Raw genomic sequence first — 20,720 nt, 5'->3', positions numbered from 1 at the left:
GGCCCAATGGCCGAACTGGTCAATATTCAATCCATCAATTTACACTTACAGCTCCCAACAAACCCTTGACCTCAAACCCAAAATTCTTAGCCGGCCGGCCACTCATCCAACTTCCTTTGACAATTAATTCAAATTCTGATTACAATTTTTTTTAAAGTCTTGACATAGTTTTTGATATTTGAATGCATTATTTGATGAACCGTGAGCATAATTTAATGGTAATTAATATATAAATTATTTAGTTGAAGTTTTGATATTCCATTAATGAACTTCTATTTATTTTTTAGAAAAGGAATGAAAGGAAAAACCCTGTATTTTGATTTTTAATAGTCTTCTTGATATATATTGCACGATTCCAAATCCAAGTCATACGATCACATTCATTGAGGTATGCAATTGCATGGTTTAGGGCTATGAACAAACATTCTCATGATAACCATACATTAAAGTACTTCAATTTGATTCCTCAAACAATAGCCAAAAGTATTTTATCTACCACTGTAAACAAACGCTAAGTCTATTTTATAATCAATTTCATTCATTTTAAATTAAAAGTAGTAGAATTTACACTACTAACAAACGAATACTGATGACGGTTTTCATCTAAATTAAAGATTTATTTAAGAAATTTAATTGGAAAAAATTATCTTTTTTAATAAAAAAATGAATGTAGCGAGAGTGAATATTAGAAGATAGATGCTTAAGATTAGAAACTTTAAATGTTCAAAAAAAAAAAAAAAATGAAAGCTCAAACGCAAGGAACATATTTATGAGTTATTTAAAATCAAGGATACAATATAATTCCAGTCCTAATAAGGTAAAAGAAACATGTTTTATTTTTTTTGAGTCATCATGAGCAATTTTCTTTAGTAATTAATATGTTAAGATAAGAGTTTTAAATCTCCAAATTTTCGTTTATTACACTAAAAAAAAGTATACAACATGAAATATTTTTGTAACTTAGAAGATAAATTGAAATCAAACCCTAATCTTAAAGACTAAAAATGTAATATTTGAAAAATTAAGATAAATAGAAATTAGACCTAAAACTTAAGGATAAAAAAAATATTTTTTCTAATATTATTTCACTATTAAAAAAAAGATGTCAATAATATAAAACTTATTAATTTTTAGTAATTGACATGAATTAGTCCAAGATTCAAATCTCTCGATCTTTACCTATCACTTAAATACGACATTTGACGTGAATATATCGACAGATATTTTAATCCGTAATTCGGGATTTCATGTCGGCTTTTGCCAAATGTATGTTAGAAAGCTGAGTTGGCAGCCTTAATCGTTAATTTAATAGGAGAGACATATAACATATGAAGAGCACACATCATCCCAAGGGACTCTCTTCAACATTCTTGCATTCCCCTAAGGAAACCCCGTCCTTACTCCCCTCACGCGCCCTTCCAAAGCGCGTGACTTTTCATCTTCATTTTCCAAGCGCCAAAAGAAAAAAAAATAAAACCCCTTCCGTCCCTTTTTTCCATATTCAACAAAAAAAAAAAAAAAAAAGAAAAAAGAAACAGAGACTCATTCCTCTGTTCCTTCCCCTGTTTCTTCCTCCTCACAACAATCAATGCACGCCAAATCGTACTCTGAGGTCACGAGCATGGACCAATCCTCGCCGGCGCGATCACCGCGCCGGCCGCTTTACTACGTGCAAAGCCCCTCGAACCACGACGTCGAGAAAATGTCGTACGGGTCGAGCCCAATGGGTTCGCCGCCGCACCATTTTTACCATGCTTCTCCAATCCACCATTCTCGTGAGTCATCCACTTCACGATTCTCTGCTTCGCTTAAGAACAACCCAAATCGGAATGGGAATCTCTCGGCTTGGAGAAAACTCCACCGTCCCCAGGATTCCGATGATGACGAGGAAGACGATGAGGACGAGGAAAACGATGATCGGGATTCGAAATGGAATCGGAAGTTTCGGCTGTACTTGTTTTTGTTTCTGTTGTTTGTTCTTCTTTTCACTGTCTTTTCCCTCATCCTTTGGGGCGCTAGCAGGTCCTTCCACCCTCAAATCCTTATTCAGGTAATTAATTAATTCCTTTTTGTTTGACGTTTGAGTTTCATTTTGGGTTTATGGGTGTTGTTTTTCTTTGATGGGTATTCCATTACTTGAATTTTTTTTTTTAAAATTCAAGAGTAAATATACGATCCATGTAAGAACTCAATCGGTTATAGTATATACAGATTCAAGATAAAGAAAATAAGTATATTTATTTATGAATATAGTAAAATATCACGACAGACTTATTTTATTATATTTATAAATATTTTTAACTGTTTTATCTTTTAAAATAATTATTCATTTATTTTATTAATTGTGAGACTATTGACCTTTTCAATTTTGAGGATGAAATTTGAAAAGTAAAAAGGAAGTAGATAGGATGTGAACTGATTAATTAATTAATTAATATTTGAAACTTTATTACATGAAAAGGCGGAAATTGTTATTATTAATAAATTGAAAAAAACCGAAAAGAAGAAGCATGTTTTGGTTTAAGTTTGAAGAAAACAAAATAATAAAATAAAATGATTTTATTATTTTTTTATGGGGAAATAAAAATATTTATATACAGAGTATGGTGTTCGAGAAGTTTAACGTACAAGCAGGGAGTGATCCGGGTGGTGTAGCAACAGATCTGATGTCATTAAATTCAACGGTCAGGATTACGTACAGAAATCCTGCCACGTTTTTCGGTGTCCACGTCAGCTCCACTCCATTTCATCTCCAGTATTACCAGCTCCAAATAGCCTCTGGCCAGGTACACTTTTTCTTAATAACCGCTCTCTATTTAATTTCATTTTTTTCAATAAGTTTAATATCACCTATTAATTCAAAACCTTATTTCCTAAATTTCCATGTTTACTTGTATAAAATAATTCCACTTATATAAAATATGTATTTACTGAAAGATCAAAAGTTTGAATCTCTATTAAGGTAAAAAAAAATACAGTAAATTTAAAAACTTTTAAGTTACATCTAATTGATAGATTCATGACATATTTAAATTTTGTGTTCAATAAATAAGCATGTGAATCTAAATCAAAAGTTAGGAGATATATTACACACAAAGCTAAAAGTTGATTTTGTTTTTACTTTATTGTTTTTGAAATTTATTTATCTTTGCTTCCAATTTTTCAATTATAATATTATGTTTATTAAAAAAAGATATTTTAAAAAATAGAAAAAATTTAATATTATTTAATAGAGATCGATAGAAGTTTATCAGTATCTATCAATATTTTTTTTGCTATTTCTGTAAATAGTTTGGTACTTTTTCTATTTATGAAAATTTCTCTTAAAAACACTTGAATTCTTAATCAAATTCTAAAAACAAAAATATATTTATGAAAAAAATTATAGACAAAAATAAAAGTTTAATTTTTTAACAACCAAAATATTATCAAACGAGATGAAAATATACTAACCAATCAAACCTAAAATTAAAAATTTAAACGATTATTTAAAAATTCAAACCTCAATTAAATTAATTGAAAATTTGAACACTTAAAAGGCATGGTAGGCACGTTGTAAGGTAAGCATTAGATTAATAGCCATTGGTTTGTTTTTATTTAGGTGTTTTGGCCTTAGATTTTGAATAATTACAAAACGTTCCAATTGGAATTTGGAAAATTGGTTTTTTTTTTTGGTATAATTTATTTATTTTTTTGAGACTTTTAAGACATTGGGAGTTGGGAAGAATTACCACTCGCAATCAAGTGTCTGAAACTCTGAACACTTGTAAGTCTTTTCCCATACGGTCCCCCTTTTTTTTAATCTTTCTTTTTCACATTTTTACCATAAAATAATTTACAAATTCTTTATATTTGGTGGTCGTGATCTCAAATAAATGACTGTTTTCAAATATATTAAAATGAACAAATTTATTTGTAGATATAATAAAATATCACTGTTTATCACTGTTTTAATACTAATCGATATTTATAAGTGTCTATCATTATATATCATTGATAAATAGTGATATTTTGTTATATTTAAAAATATTTTCAATAGTTATCTTACAATAAAACCAATTTTTTTATTGTTTTTTTGGAAATTTGATTTTTTTATTATTTTTAGAAATGATTAAATAATTAGTAATTTACATGGAAAAAAATAATTTGTAATTTAAAGCATATGATATCTCGTGAAAATTTACATATTTAATATAATATCAAAATAATTGAAATAATATGCCTACTTTGGTCTAAACCATAACAATTTAGTATTCATTTATTGAAAACCATTTAACGATTTTGAGTTGGCTTTTAGATGTTGGGTTAGACATATTAAATGTGTAGATGTGTTAGGTAATAAAGTTATAGTAAATGATTAGAATAGTTAATCTTTTTAAGGTTAGAGACTAAATAAGTAATTTGAAACCATCATTAGTTGGCTTTAATTGCCAAGGAGGAAAAGGAAAAAGTAAGGTCCTGTTTGGTAGACAATTTGAAAACAGAGTTGTATTTCATATTTTAGATAGCAGATTAAAAAGATTAATAATAAATTCAGAAATTAAATTTTAATTCAAATAAATTTTCAAAATGTGATTGAAAATTTATTTAGTTACTCACTTACTAAGTTGAATATAAATCATTACTAATTAATTTTTGAACTTGTTTTATGTAAAATTTTTTGTATAATCATTATTTGTAATATCGTATAATATATACAACATATTATATATTTTAAATTTAACAAAAATAATTGAGTTTATAATATAAAATAATACAATTGTTATTGTTTTTATCATTGTTGGTACAATTCCCCATTTTAAAATTTTGAATTCAAAATCTGGATCCACTGAAAACATAAAAAAGTTGTTTTCAGAATTCGCTCGGTTAGGTGTACAGAATTTGAAACAGTTTTTGGAAACAAAATCTAGATTGTCAACCAAACACATATTCACTGAACTCAGTGAATTTGAAAGCATAAAACAACATTTGAATTGTCTATCAAACAGATTCTAAATAACTTAGAGAGAATTGGTTCAAACTATAGTGACTATTTACCTAGCCTGATTATCTCATGGAATTACTAATTTAACAAAAGTAAAATAAAAATTTAGAAACTAAAATAAAACAATAAAGGTAAAAAATTCATCATTAAAAATGGGAATTTGACCTAAATACATTCTCAATCTTTTTTAATTATGTAAAAACTATTAGTTTCTTGTTCATTAGCATATAATATCTCAAAGGTTCATTCTAATCAAATTCTCTTTTAATTTTTTAAAATTCTTTTGTTTCTTCTCTAACTGTTGCACATACTTCAATTCAAACCTAAAATTTTCAATTTCTATACAGGTGTGGCATAATATATCAATATTTTCATGTGTCATAGCAATACATTTAGGCAATAAACTATATAACATTTCACATCATTTTCTGTAATTAATTCTAATCAACAACTGGAAATACATTAAAACTATGACAAATTCTAGTTACCAAAACTACATTCAAACCAAAACCATATGTTTGTCTTGTCCTTTTTAGTCCTATATTTGAACAAACATTGGTGTCTGAAATGCAATTATTGTCACAAGAATACGAGTCCTTAAGCCAAATATGGAAAATATCATCAGATGGAGGAGTTCTACCAAAAAAGGCAAAGCTCTCGGAGGGTGAAGACATCGGTGGCAGGGCACCAAATCCCGCTCTACGGCGGGATCTCGGCAATAGGAAATTGGCGAGACCAACGACAGGACGGGGTTGGGGTCGAGATACCGCTAAACCTCACCGTGGCTGTGAGGTCTAGAGCTTACATTCTAGGGAGGTTGGTGAAGTCTACATTTCATACAACAATTACATGTCCTATCACTCTTAGCACCAAGAAGCTTGGAAAATTTCACTCTTTCAACAATTCTTGCACTTAGAATTGAACTTCCCATTCTCCTAATTTTGAGTTTCTTCACAATTTTTGGTAAGATTTCATGTGATTTCTATGTAAGTATATTTCAAACATATTATGAAATTTTTGTTGCCTTTTTTGAATATTTTTTTACCACCTTTTTCTTTTTTTTCATCTCTTCTTGTGTGTATCTTCAACTTTTTATATATTCTTTACTTTGTTTTTTTCTTTCTTTTTTACATCACTTACTTCTTTGGAAGCAGCCTTTGAAATAGTCTTTTTTCCTTCCTTTTCTTCTTTCATTATTTTTCTTTCAAAGAAGAATTATGATCTTGAAAAATATTGATTTGAATGAATTGTAGCATTGACCAAGGTCATTCTTAAAAATTTATCTCGCAATTTACAAAAAAAAAAAAAAAAAAAAAATTACTGATACACTTTAACCAATTAAACTACGATCGTTGAGAATATTTGAACAAAAATCATATCATATATTTTAATTTGTTAAAAAAAAAATATATTTTAATCAATAGAGCTATGTTATTGAGCACACTCTTCAAGTCACAAGTTTTTTAATTTTTAGTTTTTATTTCTCGAATTCACAAGTGAGAGTTAGAGAGATTCAAATTCATGACTTTCTTGGGGCTATTTGGAATATAATAATTTGTATTTTGGTTATAAACTATTTTAGTCAGTTTATAAATGAGGAGAGAATAGTTACAAATAGTAAACATCGTAGACAAGAAGAGTTTTTAAATGGTTTTACTGTAGCTAAATATGAGTTATAATAATTGAAAATTTTAGTTACGATTTGAATGGGAAATTTCGGCCGATTAAATTTTTTCACATCATCTCAATGAAAGTCGGGTCCATTGTGGAAATTGTGAAATGGATTGGGGCGAATAATTAATTCAATCCAATTCATGCTCATGGTAAAAATTTGGGACAAATTAAAGATTGGCTCAAGCCCAATATTTTGAGTCCAATAAAAATTGGGCCAAAACCTATACAAGGTCCATGAGAAACCTCTATAAATAGAGGCTTCACTTCTTCATTTGGGGAGGTGGAAAGAATTAGCAACAAAGTACTCAAGCTCTGGAGATCAAGATTAAAGTTCTCAAGATTTTGAATTTCTTATTGATCTCGAGATTACTATCCGCTGAAGATTGAAGACTTGGAAGATTAAAATCTCCTTGAATTTCAGAAGATTGAAGCTCAAATCAATACAAAGATTACAACCTTTCGAAGACTGAAGACTTGGAAAATCATCGAATTCCAAAAAATCTAAGTTCAAAGAAACTCCTTGAAGATTGAAGAATTATAAGTTTTAAACTTTATCCCTTGTTTGAGGGAAGACATCAAAGGACCAAACATTAGAGATTGTATCCATTATACTGTACTGAAATCAATACAAAGATTCTCCAAATTATATTCCTTCGGAAATCTCGTGTGAACAATCGTAATTTAAAACCTAAAAAAGTGGCTTATAATAGTTCATTTCACTCAAGATAAGTTGATAGTCAACGTCATCTCTTAGTGTGGAACACATATGCCTTAATTTGTTGAGTTATGCTGTCACATCCATCAGCGAGTTCATCAAACCCTAAAAAGCTAACACTTATTAGTTCAATTGAGTGATTAGAGGATAGGGGCCATCAACAAATTATTGATCATCATCTTTGAATAAATCTGCCCTCTCTACACAAATTAAACAAATGAAACACTTGTATGATTACACTTCACATTTCAACTATTACATATGATAAAACATTGAACAAAACATCTCAAACCATATATAAAACACAAACCCTAAAATAATATCCATCCATTAGAGGAAATTAAACTTAGCCTCTCTTTTGTTTTAGTGAGGCTTGAAGAAACTTGCTTGAACACCTGTATTAATAACCACATAAATCCCAGCTGCAATCATAGCAAAACTAAGCCCCATCCCCAAAACTCCCAACACCCAATTAACCCACCAAACAATTCCATATTTCTTGGGCTTCTTCATCTTCAACCACATGAAGCATGGATAAGCAAATGTCACTGGCAGCGCAATGCCGCCGATCAACCCCGCCAAGCTCCCGAGAAACGGTATCGCTATCGCCACGAAAAAGCATGTAAAGCCGAATAGCGTTCTTAAGATGATTCTTAGCCACCATGGACATGCTTGCTTCTTCCTCTTGGTGTAACATGCTTCAATGGAGTCGAACATCGGCATGCCATAGATTTGGAACGTGCTCACGGCGTTGATTATCACTAACAAGCTCGTTAAGCCGATGAGAAACTGAGACGTGTCGCGACTATGGAAGGCGTATAGAGCTGTAAGCATCCCTCCATTTCTGGGTATCTGCAATTTTTTTTTTCCCATATAGAGTACATGTTTATTTAGAATAACTCTTGTGAAAAGAGAGAAATATCTTGTATTTTTTTTTTTTTTTTTTTTTTTTTTTTTATTTTTCTCATGTCTCTTAAAAGTTTTTCATTACAAAAACAACATTTTGAAAGAAATTTTAAAATTAAGGACTTGTTTGGGTAGAATAGTCTAAAAATAAAAAATTGAAAATAAGAGATTCAATGAAAACAATTAAATTTTAATTTAAATAATTATTTCAATGTGTTTGATAATACATCTATAACAAAAAAAAAACTAGTTGTCTACCCATTAAAAAATATGTTGCATATAATAATAGTAGAATACATATTTTTTATTTAACAAATACGAGTTGAGTTTATAACACGAAGTATTATATCTATTAATATTTTTTAAAATATTTTTAATATAATTATGCATTTTAAACTACTGAGATCATAAACAAAATAATTTTCCAGAATTTCTACTATTTGAATCACGAAATTACTTTTCAAAAAACAAAATTTTAATCGTCAAACAAATAAAAATTCACTTAGCTATTTAGTTTTAATTTGGAAATGATTTACCTTATTACCGTAAACCCAATAGCCTCCAATGGCGAGGGGAAAGAGACAAATAGCTACGAGCGAATATGCAAACTTCACCCCTCTCCACATTGGCACTCTCGACGGGTGTTTTTCACTCGATGGCATTGTTCCCTACAACCACAAGCCACAAAAATAGTTTATAATTGAATTAAATAAATACGTGTACCATCCATTTTCGAACCTAAATGTTTGAAATAAGAAACAAGAAACAGAAAATGAGATGGAGAGGGGGAGAACTCTGGAACTTTTAGGCTAATTAAAAGCCAAAAAAAAAGAAAAAAAATTGTTCATAAACTTATTGAGAAGTAGCCTAAGATGATATAGTGTTTGAGTTACCTGAATCTCAAGGACGAGATTGTGGCCTCTAAAAGCAAAAGCAACGATTCCAAGAGCATTCAAAGCCTCAAAGGCCCTTTCCAATTGGGCTGGGGGCTTTACCGGATCATAGGAGACGCCGGGCAATCTTCCCTTCACGACGGAGATCACCCATATCAAAGTGCAGTAGCCGACTGCGGTGATGGCTCCGATCAACGACACCCCTGCAATGGAGTTCAAGTTGGGGAGCGGGGCCAAGAGCACTGCGGCGCAGGTGAACACTAAGTACCACTCGATCGGAGTCAAGTAATTGGCGTTGCAATTAGTCCCGCAGACGATTTGGAAGAATGTCTTTGAGGTTGAGCCTCCGATGATTATCAGAGCTATACACGTTCCCGCCGATAGGTACAAGATAGGGAAGAAGGCCAATAGCCTTGAAAGCCCGTTGCCTGTAGAAGAGAGACAAATTATTCAATAAGACCGTCACAATTGTTAAGATTCCGTTTAGTAACCACTTTTTGTTGTTTTTTTTTTTTAAAATTAAGTTTATTTCATCCAAATTTCTTACAATAATATAAATCTTTTTTAAGTATAATAGTTGGATTTTTAGCTAAATTCTAAAAACAAAAACAATATTTTGAAAGCTACTTTTTTTTGTTTGATTTTTTAAACAATTGTTGAAAAGTGGATAACAAGTAAAGAAATTAAGAGGTAAAAACAGTGTGCATAGACTTAATTTTAAAAAACAAAAACAAAATATAAAATGATTATCAAATATGGATTAAAGTTTTGATATACAGTAAATTTATCGAGATCTCTTAGTTTCGTTTGAAAATTCTGCTGGTTATCTAATAACTTCTTTATCATGTGACTGTCATTAAATAGTCTATTTGAGAAAATTTAAGTCTACATAGGAAATTTTAACGACTAAAATAGTAAATTTTAGAAGCTAGAAGTTAAATAGATGTTTTAAAATTTGGATGAGAATAGAAAAAACGTTGGTGTATATAACAAAATAATATATTTCTTTTTAAAAGGAACAAAATAAAATTCAAACGTATGAAATAAAGTGTGTTAAACCTTCAAAATATTTTATGTTAAATTAAATTAAGGGTTCCTTTTAAAATTCATTTGGCAAGCTGACTGACGATCGAACAGCTATTTAAAATACAAAACAAGCAATGTTTATCCTAAAAACTAGTTTTTTGAGATTGTGTTGACTTACTATTTTTAAGATCATATTACAAATATTAGCAAATTCTAAAAACTCCAAAAAAAAAAAAAAAAAAAAAAATTTCCAAATAAAAACATGTTATTTTTCCAAAAACCAAATAAGCAAGTAAACAAAATAAATTGCCCAATTTCAACTCTTTCAATTTTAGTTTTATGCTTATGAAATTTATGCTTGTTTCCTCCCTATTTTCATATTAGGGTCTTCATTTTTCTTTCCAGGAAATACTTTAAAATAAAATTTTGAAAACTATTTCTTCACATTTAAAATTTGGCTTTTTTTCTAATTTTAAAAAAATAAAACTCCACTCGATAATCATTTAGACTCTGTTTGATAACTATTTCGTTTTTTATTTTTATTTTTTTTAAAAATTAAGTCTATTTTCTCTCAATTTCTTACAATGAATTGCATATTTCTTGAGTACAATGATTGAATCTTAAATCAAATTCTAAAAATAAAAACAAATTTTTAAATACTAATTTTTTTAGTTTTCAAATTTTGAATTGGTTTTTTTAAACAATTGGTGAAAAGTTGATAACAAAAGAAGAAATTGAAGTAAAGGTAATGCCTATAGACTTATTTAAAAACAAAAAATAAAAATCAAATGATTACCAAATAGGGTATTAATTTTTTATTTGTAATTTTTTGTTTTGGTTCTGAATAAGAAACAAAAACCCGACATGTTTAGTTATTGTTTTTGATTTTCTATTTTTTAAAAACAAAAAACTAAAACATGTTTGGGATTTGTTTTTGGTTCTGTTTTTTAAAAACTAAAAATAAAATACATGCTTGACGATTGTGTTTTTATTTTTCATATTTTAAAGAAATGAATACACATTTTTGATGATTTTTTTTAGTTTTATATATCTTTATAAAAATAAAATCAAGTGATTTTCACAATATTTTTATATCTAATAGTTTTAAAATTATATTTTTTGCCTTAACTTCTTTAAAAAATTCATATTGATTTTATCAATATTTTAAATACGCTGATTAATATCACAAATGAAATGAAGAAAAATAACAAAAGTAAACATTTGAAAAATTCAAGAAAATATCAACAACAACAATTTTAATTTATTCATATTTTCCAATATTTTAATTTTGGAATTTTGAAACTTTTGAAACTTTTTCTTTTTAAAGATGTACTTGGCAAATTTTAAAATGAGAATTGATGTAGAAATAAATGCAAAAATATGAAAAAATATTTTCGATATTATTTACCATTTGTTTATATATAAAAATAGAAATTATTATCGTAAAATAGAAAATAAATGAAAGTGAAAAAAAGTGGTTATGATAGTAAATTTTCTAATCACTGGACTACAAGGCTAATTTTAGTACAAATAAACAGGCACATTATTTTTTTAAAAACCACTTTTTGATTTTTTTTTTTTTTTTTGTTTTAGAATTTGAATTTTCTTAACAATTTTAATTTTTTTTGAAAAATCAATTAGATACAAACAATTTTTTTTTTTTTTTTTTTTGAAGAATTGGTTATCAAAAGTTACTAAATGATTATCAAACAAGCTCAAATTAATATACAAAATAGATGAAAATACCCACCAAATGAAGCGCTAAATAGATGAAGATATCTACTATATCGCAACCCAGTTTCTGTAGATTCATGAAGTTGAACCATCAAATATAAAGTATAAAGTTGCCATATGAAAGCCACTGTCAAGCTTATAATTCCTCCAGCCCTACAATAATAATAATAAACATTCAAAACTCCATTAAATTCAAACTTGTCAAAAAAAGAAAAAAAAAAAACCCCCTTAAAATCAATATTAAACAGTTGATATATGTTCTTTTTAAATTACCATCCAAGAATGGTGAAGGCTACGGGAAGCACAAGGGCTTGGATTCCAATGCCCGAGCAGAGCGTATGGAAGGCTGCATAGAACGCGTTGCCATTTCTCGACTCGGTGATTGGAAGCCAGGCGTCGTGCGGGTCGAGCCTCGTTAGGTTTAGGGCTCTTCTAATCGGACTTCCAATAGGAGTGATATTGAATCTCGGTCTAGGGCTTGACGATTTCGGGGTTTTGCTCACCGTTTCTATTCGGTCGTCGCTAGCGAGTAACGGCGACCGAGTTAGAGATGGCGAGTGGAACTGCGCCGGGGGAGCTACGACGCGTGGGGTGGCGGTTGGCGTAGCTTCTGTTACTTCATCCATTGCGTTTTAGAATGCTAAGGTGATCACAAAAGCCTCCCAAGGCCTTCCACCACCTTTCTTTTTCTTCTATTAGGGCTCTATTGTTTTGCTCATTAAAACTTGAAAATGGAGTCCCTATATAAACACATTTTGAGGTTTAAAGGGAATAACTTGAAATATTAAAATTGAATTATAATATTATAGCTTGAAATTCAAAATGGCAGCTTGTGAAGTTGGATTGTGAAAGCAATGACCATTTTTCTAGTGATTTTTAAGTACTAGCGGTCAAGGAAGATAGTTGGAAACTAAATTTATTATATATGGTCAACATAAGAGCATTGAGTTTTGGTCTTATCTTTTTGTATAACTTGACTAAAAAAAAAAAGAAAAAAAAAAGAAAAAAAAATGGGTGAATTCCTCACTAATTTTGATTGTTATATAATTAATTAAACAGCTAAATTTTATCGTGTTACATTCACATACTAGTAAATTGTTTAATTTTTAAGAAATAAATGCACGTTAATGTTGCAAGAATGGATTTAATTGGTTAAATTTTTTTTTTCTTTTTTCTTTTTTGGAAAAAACCATTACTCTAATTAGGATTTTTTTTTTCCTTTGAAAAAGATCACGCTTGCGATATGGACGATTTAATATCTAGTTCTTTCACATGAAAGTATCCATATATGATATAAGAATATATATTAATTTAAGGACAGTATTAAACTATAGAGTATATTACGTTACCTATTTTATTTAAAAGATCTTCTTGACTTTTTCGGGAAAAAAAAAAAATTTCTTGACTTGACTCAGTCCAAATAATGTGTAAAATTCCTGTAATTGTATTACTTAATGTTTCATGTGTATATATATATATATAGAGTTAATAGATTTAATAGATTAAAAATAAAACATGGTCGTATTTCATGTTTTTAGATAGGTACTTGATAGTAAATTCAAAAACTACATTTTAATTTAAATAATTATTTAAAATGTTTTTGATACTAATTTATAAATCATAAAACTAATTTTAGTTGCTCACTAAATATTGGTTGACAATAAACTATTATTAATTTATTTATGAACACATTTTATGAAAAAAAATGTATAATTATTATTTTGTAACATCATATAATTTATAACACATTACATTATACATATTTTAATTTTTTTAAAAAATTGAGTTTATAACATGACATATTGTACTTCTAAATGTTGTTATCTTTGTTTAATATAATTTCACACTTTAAAATTTAAAATTTAAAATTCAAAATTCAAAATCATACAAAGAAAACAAGAAAGTGTTGTTTTTAAAAATTCGAACGGTTTGGATCATAGAATTTGAAAACAGTTTTTAGAAATAAAATTCGAGTTTTTTGCCAAACACATATTTGCTAAACTGATTGAATCTGAAAACATATATAAAACAATGTCCTAAAAAAAGAAAAAAGAAAATGTAAAATAGAATTTGGATTGCCAATCAAACAGGCCCTAAGTTTCTATTTTTGTTTTAAAAATTAAACATATTTGAAAGAAATCGAACACGAGGATTTCCATGAGCAGCGGAATAGATAATTCCAAATTACAATCATGTATGAACATTACAAATTACAGTCATAAACATAAACAAGCGGTTATGCATTCATTATAGAAATTACAGCATGAAACTACAAATGATCAAGAAGAAATCTACACACATTTGCAGACTTGTCTCCACGCTCCTTGATCATGAACGCTCGAGCACAACAACTTTGAACGCTTGAACAACACAACCGCTTGGCAGCACGAACACCGCAAACTCGAACTCAACCATTGCCTCGGTCACGAACACCCCAACAGCACGAACGGCCTACACAAAACCTCGACGGCGTCAAGTTGAGTATGACACCACCAAGAAAGCTACTTTGGTATTCTCGGTGTGAGAATCCAGAGGGTGGGCTCTATGTGGACTTGGTATGAGGCAGAAGAAGGAGATACAACAATCGTGTAAACGATTGAGCAAGTGAGAGATGGCTGAAACCTATCGTATAGGTCGATGCCCAATCGTTTAGCAAAAGCTAAGCAATCGTCTAGCTAAAGCTAAGCGATCGTTTAACTCATCGTTTAGCAGCGTGTCTGTCATCTACAAACACTATACGATCGTTTACCTTTATCAAGCTGTCGCTTAGTAAATCGTATTTACTTGACAACTTCTTTCTCCGAGAGAAAAATCACAAATTTTACATTTTCAACCTTAACAAAACTTACTAAAATTAAGAAAAATTTTTCCTTTTATCTCACGGTTACCATGAACCACCAATAACCTTCCACTCAATTGGTTATTAGAGAAAAAGATTTAATTATCCAATAACTAATATTATTATAAATATAAATGATAACCAACTTATCATACTATATTTATAACCTATAGTTTTAATATTTCATCTCATGAAACATACAAACCATAACTCTTTTTCTATTCCATGGTATTTAATGTAAATCTCATTTACATTAATCCTCCACTAGATGTATCTCATACATCAAACCGATCATATCATATATAATCGAATTACCTCTTGTCAATTTGAACATTTCAAATCAACACCAAGAACTGATCCTCAACTAAATCCATTGAGCTACCAAGGGGACCTTATGGACCTGTAGCTCGAAGCTCCAATGGTACGTGAATAACCGACTAAACTCTTTAGTCATGGGATCTGCCATCCATTAACTGCCAGGCACTCCACTAAAGACTGACAGCTGAACTCTCTTTACCACAGATATATTATGTGTCCATCTTAACCAATCAACAGTGCGACAACCCTTCACAGATCGCTCGTAAGTACAGCTCGGTCAATAACCGTTATGCCCCTACAGTTATATCTTACTCCTTAAGTACCACTGATCCCTCTAATGAACATAAGTCATAGTCCTACTATGGCTAAGTTCTCTCTTCCAAAGAGAAGCTGTGACCACTATGTTCAAGCCTCGGAATCAGCCCTTAAGGGAGCAATCTCTTTACTTATCCCTGCTTTGGGAAAGGAGTGAATTCCATCTTGTGGATTGAGTTCCCAGCTCCCAGATCAGACAAGTCCCTAAAAAGGTAGGCATGTTGAGTTGACAATCTTGCCACTCTCACCCATACTAATCAAAGAACCGCCCTCAAAGGCAGGAGTTCCCAAAACACGCAGGATTGAGGTCGTGTCACTTATGGTTGTTTAGGTGAGATGTAAGTCTTTAGTATCAACGGCGTTATATACAGAGTCTAATAATTTTGTGGTCCTGGTCTTATACAAACTCTTTGTATAGGACACCCCCACTTGCATGTCTCCACATGAATGTTTAGGATTTACCATCTGTAGTAGTTTACAACACTTGCAAACCTCTACAAAGCGGGCCTTATCCATAGTGTTATCAGGATCAGGTATCCTACCTTAATCCTTATACTATAGACCTATTTAGGTTATTACTTAAGGCATGATCCACTTATATATCACATATACATGCTTAAGTTCACATAAGATAATCAAGAAGCTTTATTTATTGGATATGAGTAAATGCCAAAATGAAATAACATTTATTTTATTCATCAAACAATGTGTATCATTACAAATAACGAAACTCCGGGAGAATTAGGACACCAATCCCAACAATATTAACATCACATGTACCTATAAGTTTCTTTGTTTTGTACATTATTTATTATCTATTAACCAATATTTTCAAAATCCAAGGTCAAATTTTAAAAATAAGAAAAATATAATTTAAAAAAATTATTTTTGTTTTAGAATTTAAGAAAAAAACAAGCATTTCATGAGTTCTCCCTCAAATCCACACTCAGCGTCACTGTTGCTCAATCCTAGCCGGTGACGACACCTATTGCACCGAACTCACCCCCAGCCGCTGCCACCTATTGTGTTGAACCCACTCTAATCGAAGCTGACATTTACACCGACCATTTTGCCTAATCTTCTATCTTTTTTGAGGAATCACTACCCCTTTCTCCTTGAGGGGGAGCGAGGTGAGTTTAGATTTAGCAATGGGGCTGAGGCAGGGCAGGGAGGTGTTCCTCGTCCTTAGGGTAATTTACCCCATCTCCGCTCTCTATTTGAAGCCGGGGATTCCCCGTCGGGGAAATGGGTTCCCACGAGGATCCATTTCTTGTTTTCCCTTTTGTTTCTTCATGGAGATTTTTTTTTTAAAAAAAAATTTCCTTAAAATTCTCTTTGGTTTGGGCACGGATACTTTAGTTAGGCTTAGATTGAGCTAAATTAAAAACTAGGCTAAATGTAAAAAGTTGAATAACTATATATATATATATATAGTTAAAAATCTAATTAGGGTGGGGTCGAGGCAGGGATACTCTCCCCATCCCCGCCCCATCCCTAGTCAAACCGAGGATTCTCTTCCCCACCGGTGATGACCTAACCCTGCGAGGAATTTTGCCAACCCTAGGTGAGTTTTAAGAGGGAAAGGGAGGCGAGTTTGTGGAGATGCTAATAGGGTTGGAGGTGGAGGGATTTTACAAATGGATTTGTGGCTATGAAAATGAGGGAGGTGAGTTTTTGGAGATGCTGATGGTGGATTAGGAGGTGAAAGCTCAGATGAGTTTATGAGCTGTGGCGGTAGTGATGGAATATGTGACGATTTAGTTTGTGTTGGTGGTGGCGGCAGCGAAGGGGAGTAAACAAGTGGTTTCATGATTGCAGAGAGGGAGCTTGGGGGAGGCTTTGCTAGAGGTGGAGGGTTCAGTGTTGATGGAGGTGGAGCTATGGATGGAGTTGGTGATGGGGTTGCCGGTAGGACTGTCCGAGGAGGTGAAAGAGACAATGCGGAAGTTAATGGCGGTAAAGTACCAGAAAGAGGTGGAGGTGGAGTAACAATTGGATAAGGAGATGATGGTAGAAGAGATGAAAGTAAAATTGTGAAATACGATTTTAGAGGTGAATATTGGGGTAGAGACGACAACGGAGAAATAGGTGGGGTTGTCAATAAGAAGGAAAGTGGAGGGTGAGATGAATAGTGGTAGTTGCGGTATTTGAAGGGTTCAGAGGAGACAAATGTTTTGCGACGATGATTACGATAGAGTATTGGCTGTAGATTTTGATGCTATAGGAGGTAGTAGAGATGGAGTGGAGGGAGAAACTGACGACAAAGTTATTTAGGCATTGGTGATCTACCAATATATTTGACTAATTGATGTACTTTCACATTTTCTTCGGAGAAATAAAACAATATGTAAAAAAAAAAAAAATGACAAGCATAAATTTTAAAATTTTAAAATTTTAAACAAAATTATCATAAATGGGCTAAGTTTTACACAAAATTAACCTTCATCATTACATTAAAATAAATGATCATTGCGCGAAACGCTTTTTTTTTTAAACTCAGGTTATTTTTCATTGAAATCATATCAATTTCATATTAGATATATATGTTATACTTTATTAAATGCACAAATAAAACAATTTCTTTACTGATTCTTTCACACACACACAAAAAAAAAAATAAAAAAAAAAAATAAAGAAAAAGGTTGAATACAACGCTTATTTATGAGATTAAATGGTAAGAATTGCAATATATTAACTTTAGAAACTTAAATTTATATTTTAACTTCTTTAAGAAAACAAAAGAATAAAAGTTAGATCATACTAAAATATTTACGAATTTGGGAGTTTGCTATTATAATTTTTGATAGGCATTTAAAAGTTTCATATTCTCTCTTCAATTTTGAAATTGGTTCCAAAACATATCTTTTTTTTAATACAATATTGAGAATTGAAGATCGAATCTCTGAATTTTAAAAAGAAAAATCATACCAAATACCATGGAAATTCACTCTAAGAGAGGAAGAACTTGACAAAGTGAAGTGATGATATTGCATCAATGTTGGTTGTAGAACATACAAAATCATTAAAATGAGTATTTATGAAGAAACGTCATCACTACGTCAAGGGATGATAAAATCTTTTGATTACTAATTTTTATGGTTGTTCTTATCCCATATATAAAAAATGGAGAAAAGAAAAAAGAAAAAGAAAAAGAAAAAGAAAAAGAAAAAGAAAAAGAAAAAGAAAAAGAATGCATGTGTGTTTTTTTAATAATAAATTAATATACTCTCAATAATTAATGAACCATGTATCAATAATTTTGTCCTAATAAATTAGAAAAGTAGTCAAGAAAAAAATAGATACATATGTATGATTACTATAGTATTAATAAAATAGGGGATAGTTTCACATCTATAATTAATTAATGACTACATATGTTTTAATTTTAATAATTATGAAGATATATTAAATCTCTTTTGTAATTATTGTTGTTCCTTATCTGATTATCATTCGATTTTTCTTTTAAAATTAAATTTATAAATACCACTTTTATCATTTATAAGTTAATTTTATTTTTTGTTATTAGTTTTTACTCATGTTTTCAAAACCTAAATCTAAGTTTTGAAAAAAAAAAACGTAATTATCAAGGATTTGATTTTGTTTATAGAACTTGATTATGTGAACTCAAATATCTCTTTTAACAAAGGTAAAAACCAGAATAAAAAAAGGTAAGGAAATAACCATAAATTCCAAAATAGCTTCGATCGACTTCTGCCTCCAACTTTTGTCTCGATATTGCCATTTTTTTATTCAATATTTGTGTTACATGTGAAGGGTGTTGTAGGTTTATTTATGTGAAAAATAGCTTTTTAGTCCCTTAGATTCTCAGTCTAGTTTCTATTTGGTTCATAGATTTCAAAATATTATACTTTTAGTATTACGTTTTAAGTTTGATTATAGTTTAGTTCATAGGGTTCAAAATGTTATATTTTTAGTCCTTAAAATTTGAATTTTCTTTCAGTTAGGTCTATAGATTTGAAGATTTATACATTTAACATTGATTTTTTTATTAAATACTCTTTTTTAATTTTGACATTAACATTTATTAATTAATTAAAGAGTGGGAGATTTATTTTTACTTGTATTTTTCGAAAAGAGTGGGAGAGAGATTAGTAGTAAGGAGAAAGTTGGAATTTTCAATACAACGAGAAAAATAATTTAATATTTTTGCTATTTTTGCAAAAGTGAAAAACTATCGGCAAAATTGAATAATGTTAAATCACTTTTGCCACTCAATACAAATTTTCTATTTTAAAAAAACTAAGTCAAATCTCATTTGCAATAAAATATTTAAGCCACTTAATGAAAATATTGCAAACAAAAAAAAAAAAAAAAAAAAAAAAAAAAAGAAGAAGAAGAAGAAGAAAAAGAAAAAGAGAAAATCAGTTGCTTGAATAAGAACCGAAAAATTCAATTAAATTGTGAGTTGAGTCATGATAATATGATCATTTAGATTGAATTCAAATGCTTTGGGTTGATTCATAAGTTTTTATTTTTATTTTTTAATTTCAATTTTCAATTTTAAATGGTGGTCAAATGAAATTTATAATTAACTACTTCTACTTGTAATATTATTTCTAACTTCATTTCATGACTATTGTTTTAAATCAAACATAACTCAATTGACATATAAGTGTGTTAGTAATCATGAGGTTTGTGATTCGATTTTTTCTAATAACAAGACTTATTTAGTACAAATATAGAGATGAAATTTCGAATCTTTGACTTTGAGAAAAGAATTACATGTAAATTACTTAGTGAGAATAATTTCTCAAGCTAAACTTAATGTAAGTGAATCTAACTTAAATCAATAAACATTTTTTTTTATCTATTATTCATTATATTATTATAAAGAAAGTTAACATTAATATTATAGTTACTTTCACACCCTACTAAAATTTATTATTTTTAGTTCAACAATATCCAACGTTGGAGATTGGACCCATTTAGTCTATTCGTCGAGAGTACGCATTTTATATTTGTAATGCCATAAGCCTAAGATCAAATTAGGATTCGAAATCCTAATGGTCCCGACATTCCTACGTATCCCATACTACTTGGAAACATCATCCTTATGTGTTGTCTTAAAGAATTTCTAAGAGTGAAGACTATTACACACAAACCAATACGAATTCTTTCAACATGTTTTGTGCTCACTCACAACGTCTGAGAAAAATTTTCAAGAAGTCATCCAACATAGGATAAATCCAAACTAAACACACTTAATTTTGGATTTCCTATGATTGAGCCACAAAAAAAGAAAATGTAACTTTTTAATATAGGTAGTAACTATCAATTCTTTTAAGCTTTTCTAAA

The 20,720-nt window shown here is 29.9% G+C and overlaps 2 protein-coding genes across 3 annotated transcripts; one reads left to right on the top strand and one right to left on the bottom strand.

The window, feature by feature from the left end:
* Positions 1 to 1,335: 1,335 nt before the first annotated feature.
* Positions 1,336 to 6,018, top strand: LOC120078225 (late embryogenesis abundant protein). 2 transcript variants are annotated; one of them, XM_039032448.2, is made up of 3 exons: positions 1,336 to 2,050; positions 2,601 to 2,786; positions 5,610 to 6,018. In XM_039032448.2, the coding sequence occupies exons 1-3, from the start codon at positions 1,589 to 1,591 to the stop codon at positions 5,898 to 5,900; spliced, it is 939 nt and encodes a 312-aa protein (XP_038888376.1). In that variant the 5' UTR covers positions 1,336 to 1,588; the 3' UTR covers positions 5,901 to 6,018. The 2 variants fall into 2 exon arrangements, with proteins under 2 accessions (XP_038888376.1, XP_090169599.1); XM_090313473.1 differs by having other exon boundaries at positions 1,342 to 2,050; positions 5,571 to 6,018.
* A 1,520-nt stretch (positions 6,019 to 7,538) lies between these two features.
* LOC120077069 (lysine histidine transporter-like 8) lies at positions 7,539 to 12,667 on the bottom strand. Its single transcript, XM_039030921.2, has 5 exons — positions 12,206 to 12,667; positions 11,949 to 12,085; positions 9,173 to 9,600; positions 8,816 to 8,947; positions 7,539 to 8,225 (listed from the first exon to the last, which is right to left on the bottom strand). The coding sequence occupies exons 1-5, from the start codon at positions 12,556 to 12,558 to the stop codon at positions 7,737 to 7,739; spliced, it is 1,539 nt and encodes a 512-aa protein (XP_038886849.1). The 5' UTR covers positions 12,559 to 12,667; the 3' UTR covers positions 7,539 to 7,736.
* Positions 12,668 to 20,720: the final 8,053 nt, after the last annotated feature.

Source organism: Benincasa hispida, chromosome 5 (genome assembly GCF_027475165.1).
Source record: "Benincasa hispida cultivar pf3 chromosome 5, pf3_genome.v1.1, whole genome shotgun sequence".
Classification (NCBI taxonomy): domain Eukaryota; kingdom Viridiplantae; phylum Streptophyta; class Magnoliopsida; order Cucurbitales; family Cucurbitaceae; genus Benincasa; species Benincasa hispida.
Note: the sequence above shows the minus strand (reverse complement) of the source record. Positions and strands in the feature narration are given on the sequence as shown.

Excerpts from the sequence above, each read along its gene's own strand:
- LOC120078225 (XM_039032448.2), top strand. The coding sequence starts at position 1,589 with ATGCACGCCAAATCGTACTCTGAGGTCACGAGCATGGACCAATCCTCG. Across the intron at positions 2,051-2,600 it reads ACCCTCAAATCCTTATTCAG|AGTATGGTGTTCGAGAAGTT; the intron begins GTAATTAATTAA and ends ATTTATATACAG. Across the intron at positions 2,787-5,609 it reads TCCAAATAGCCTCTGGCCAG|ATGGAGGAGTTCTACCAAAA; the intron begins GTACACTTTTTC and ends AAATATCATCAG.
- LOC120077069 (XM_039030921.2), bottom strand. The coding sequence starts at position 12,558 with ATGGATGAAGTAACAGAAGCTACGCCAACCGCCACCCCACGCGTCGTA. Across the intron at positions 12,086-12,205 it reads GCCTTCACCATTCTTGGATG|GGCTGGAGGAATTATAAGCT; the intron begins GTAATTTAAAAA and ends TTATTATTGTAG. Across the intron at positions 8,948-9,172 it reads ATCTCGTCCTTGAGATTCAG|GGAACAATGCCATCGAGTGA; the intron begins GTAACTCAAACA and ends TTGTGGTTGTAG.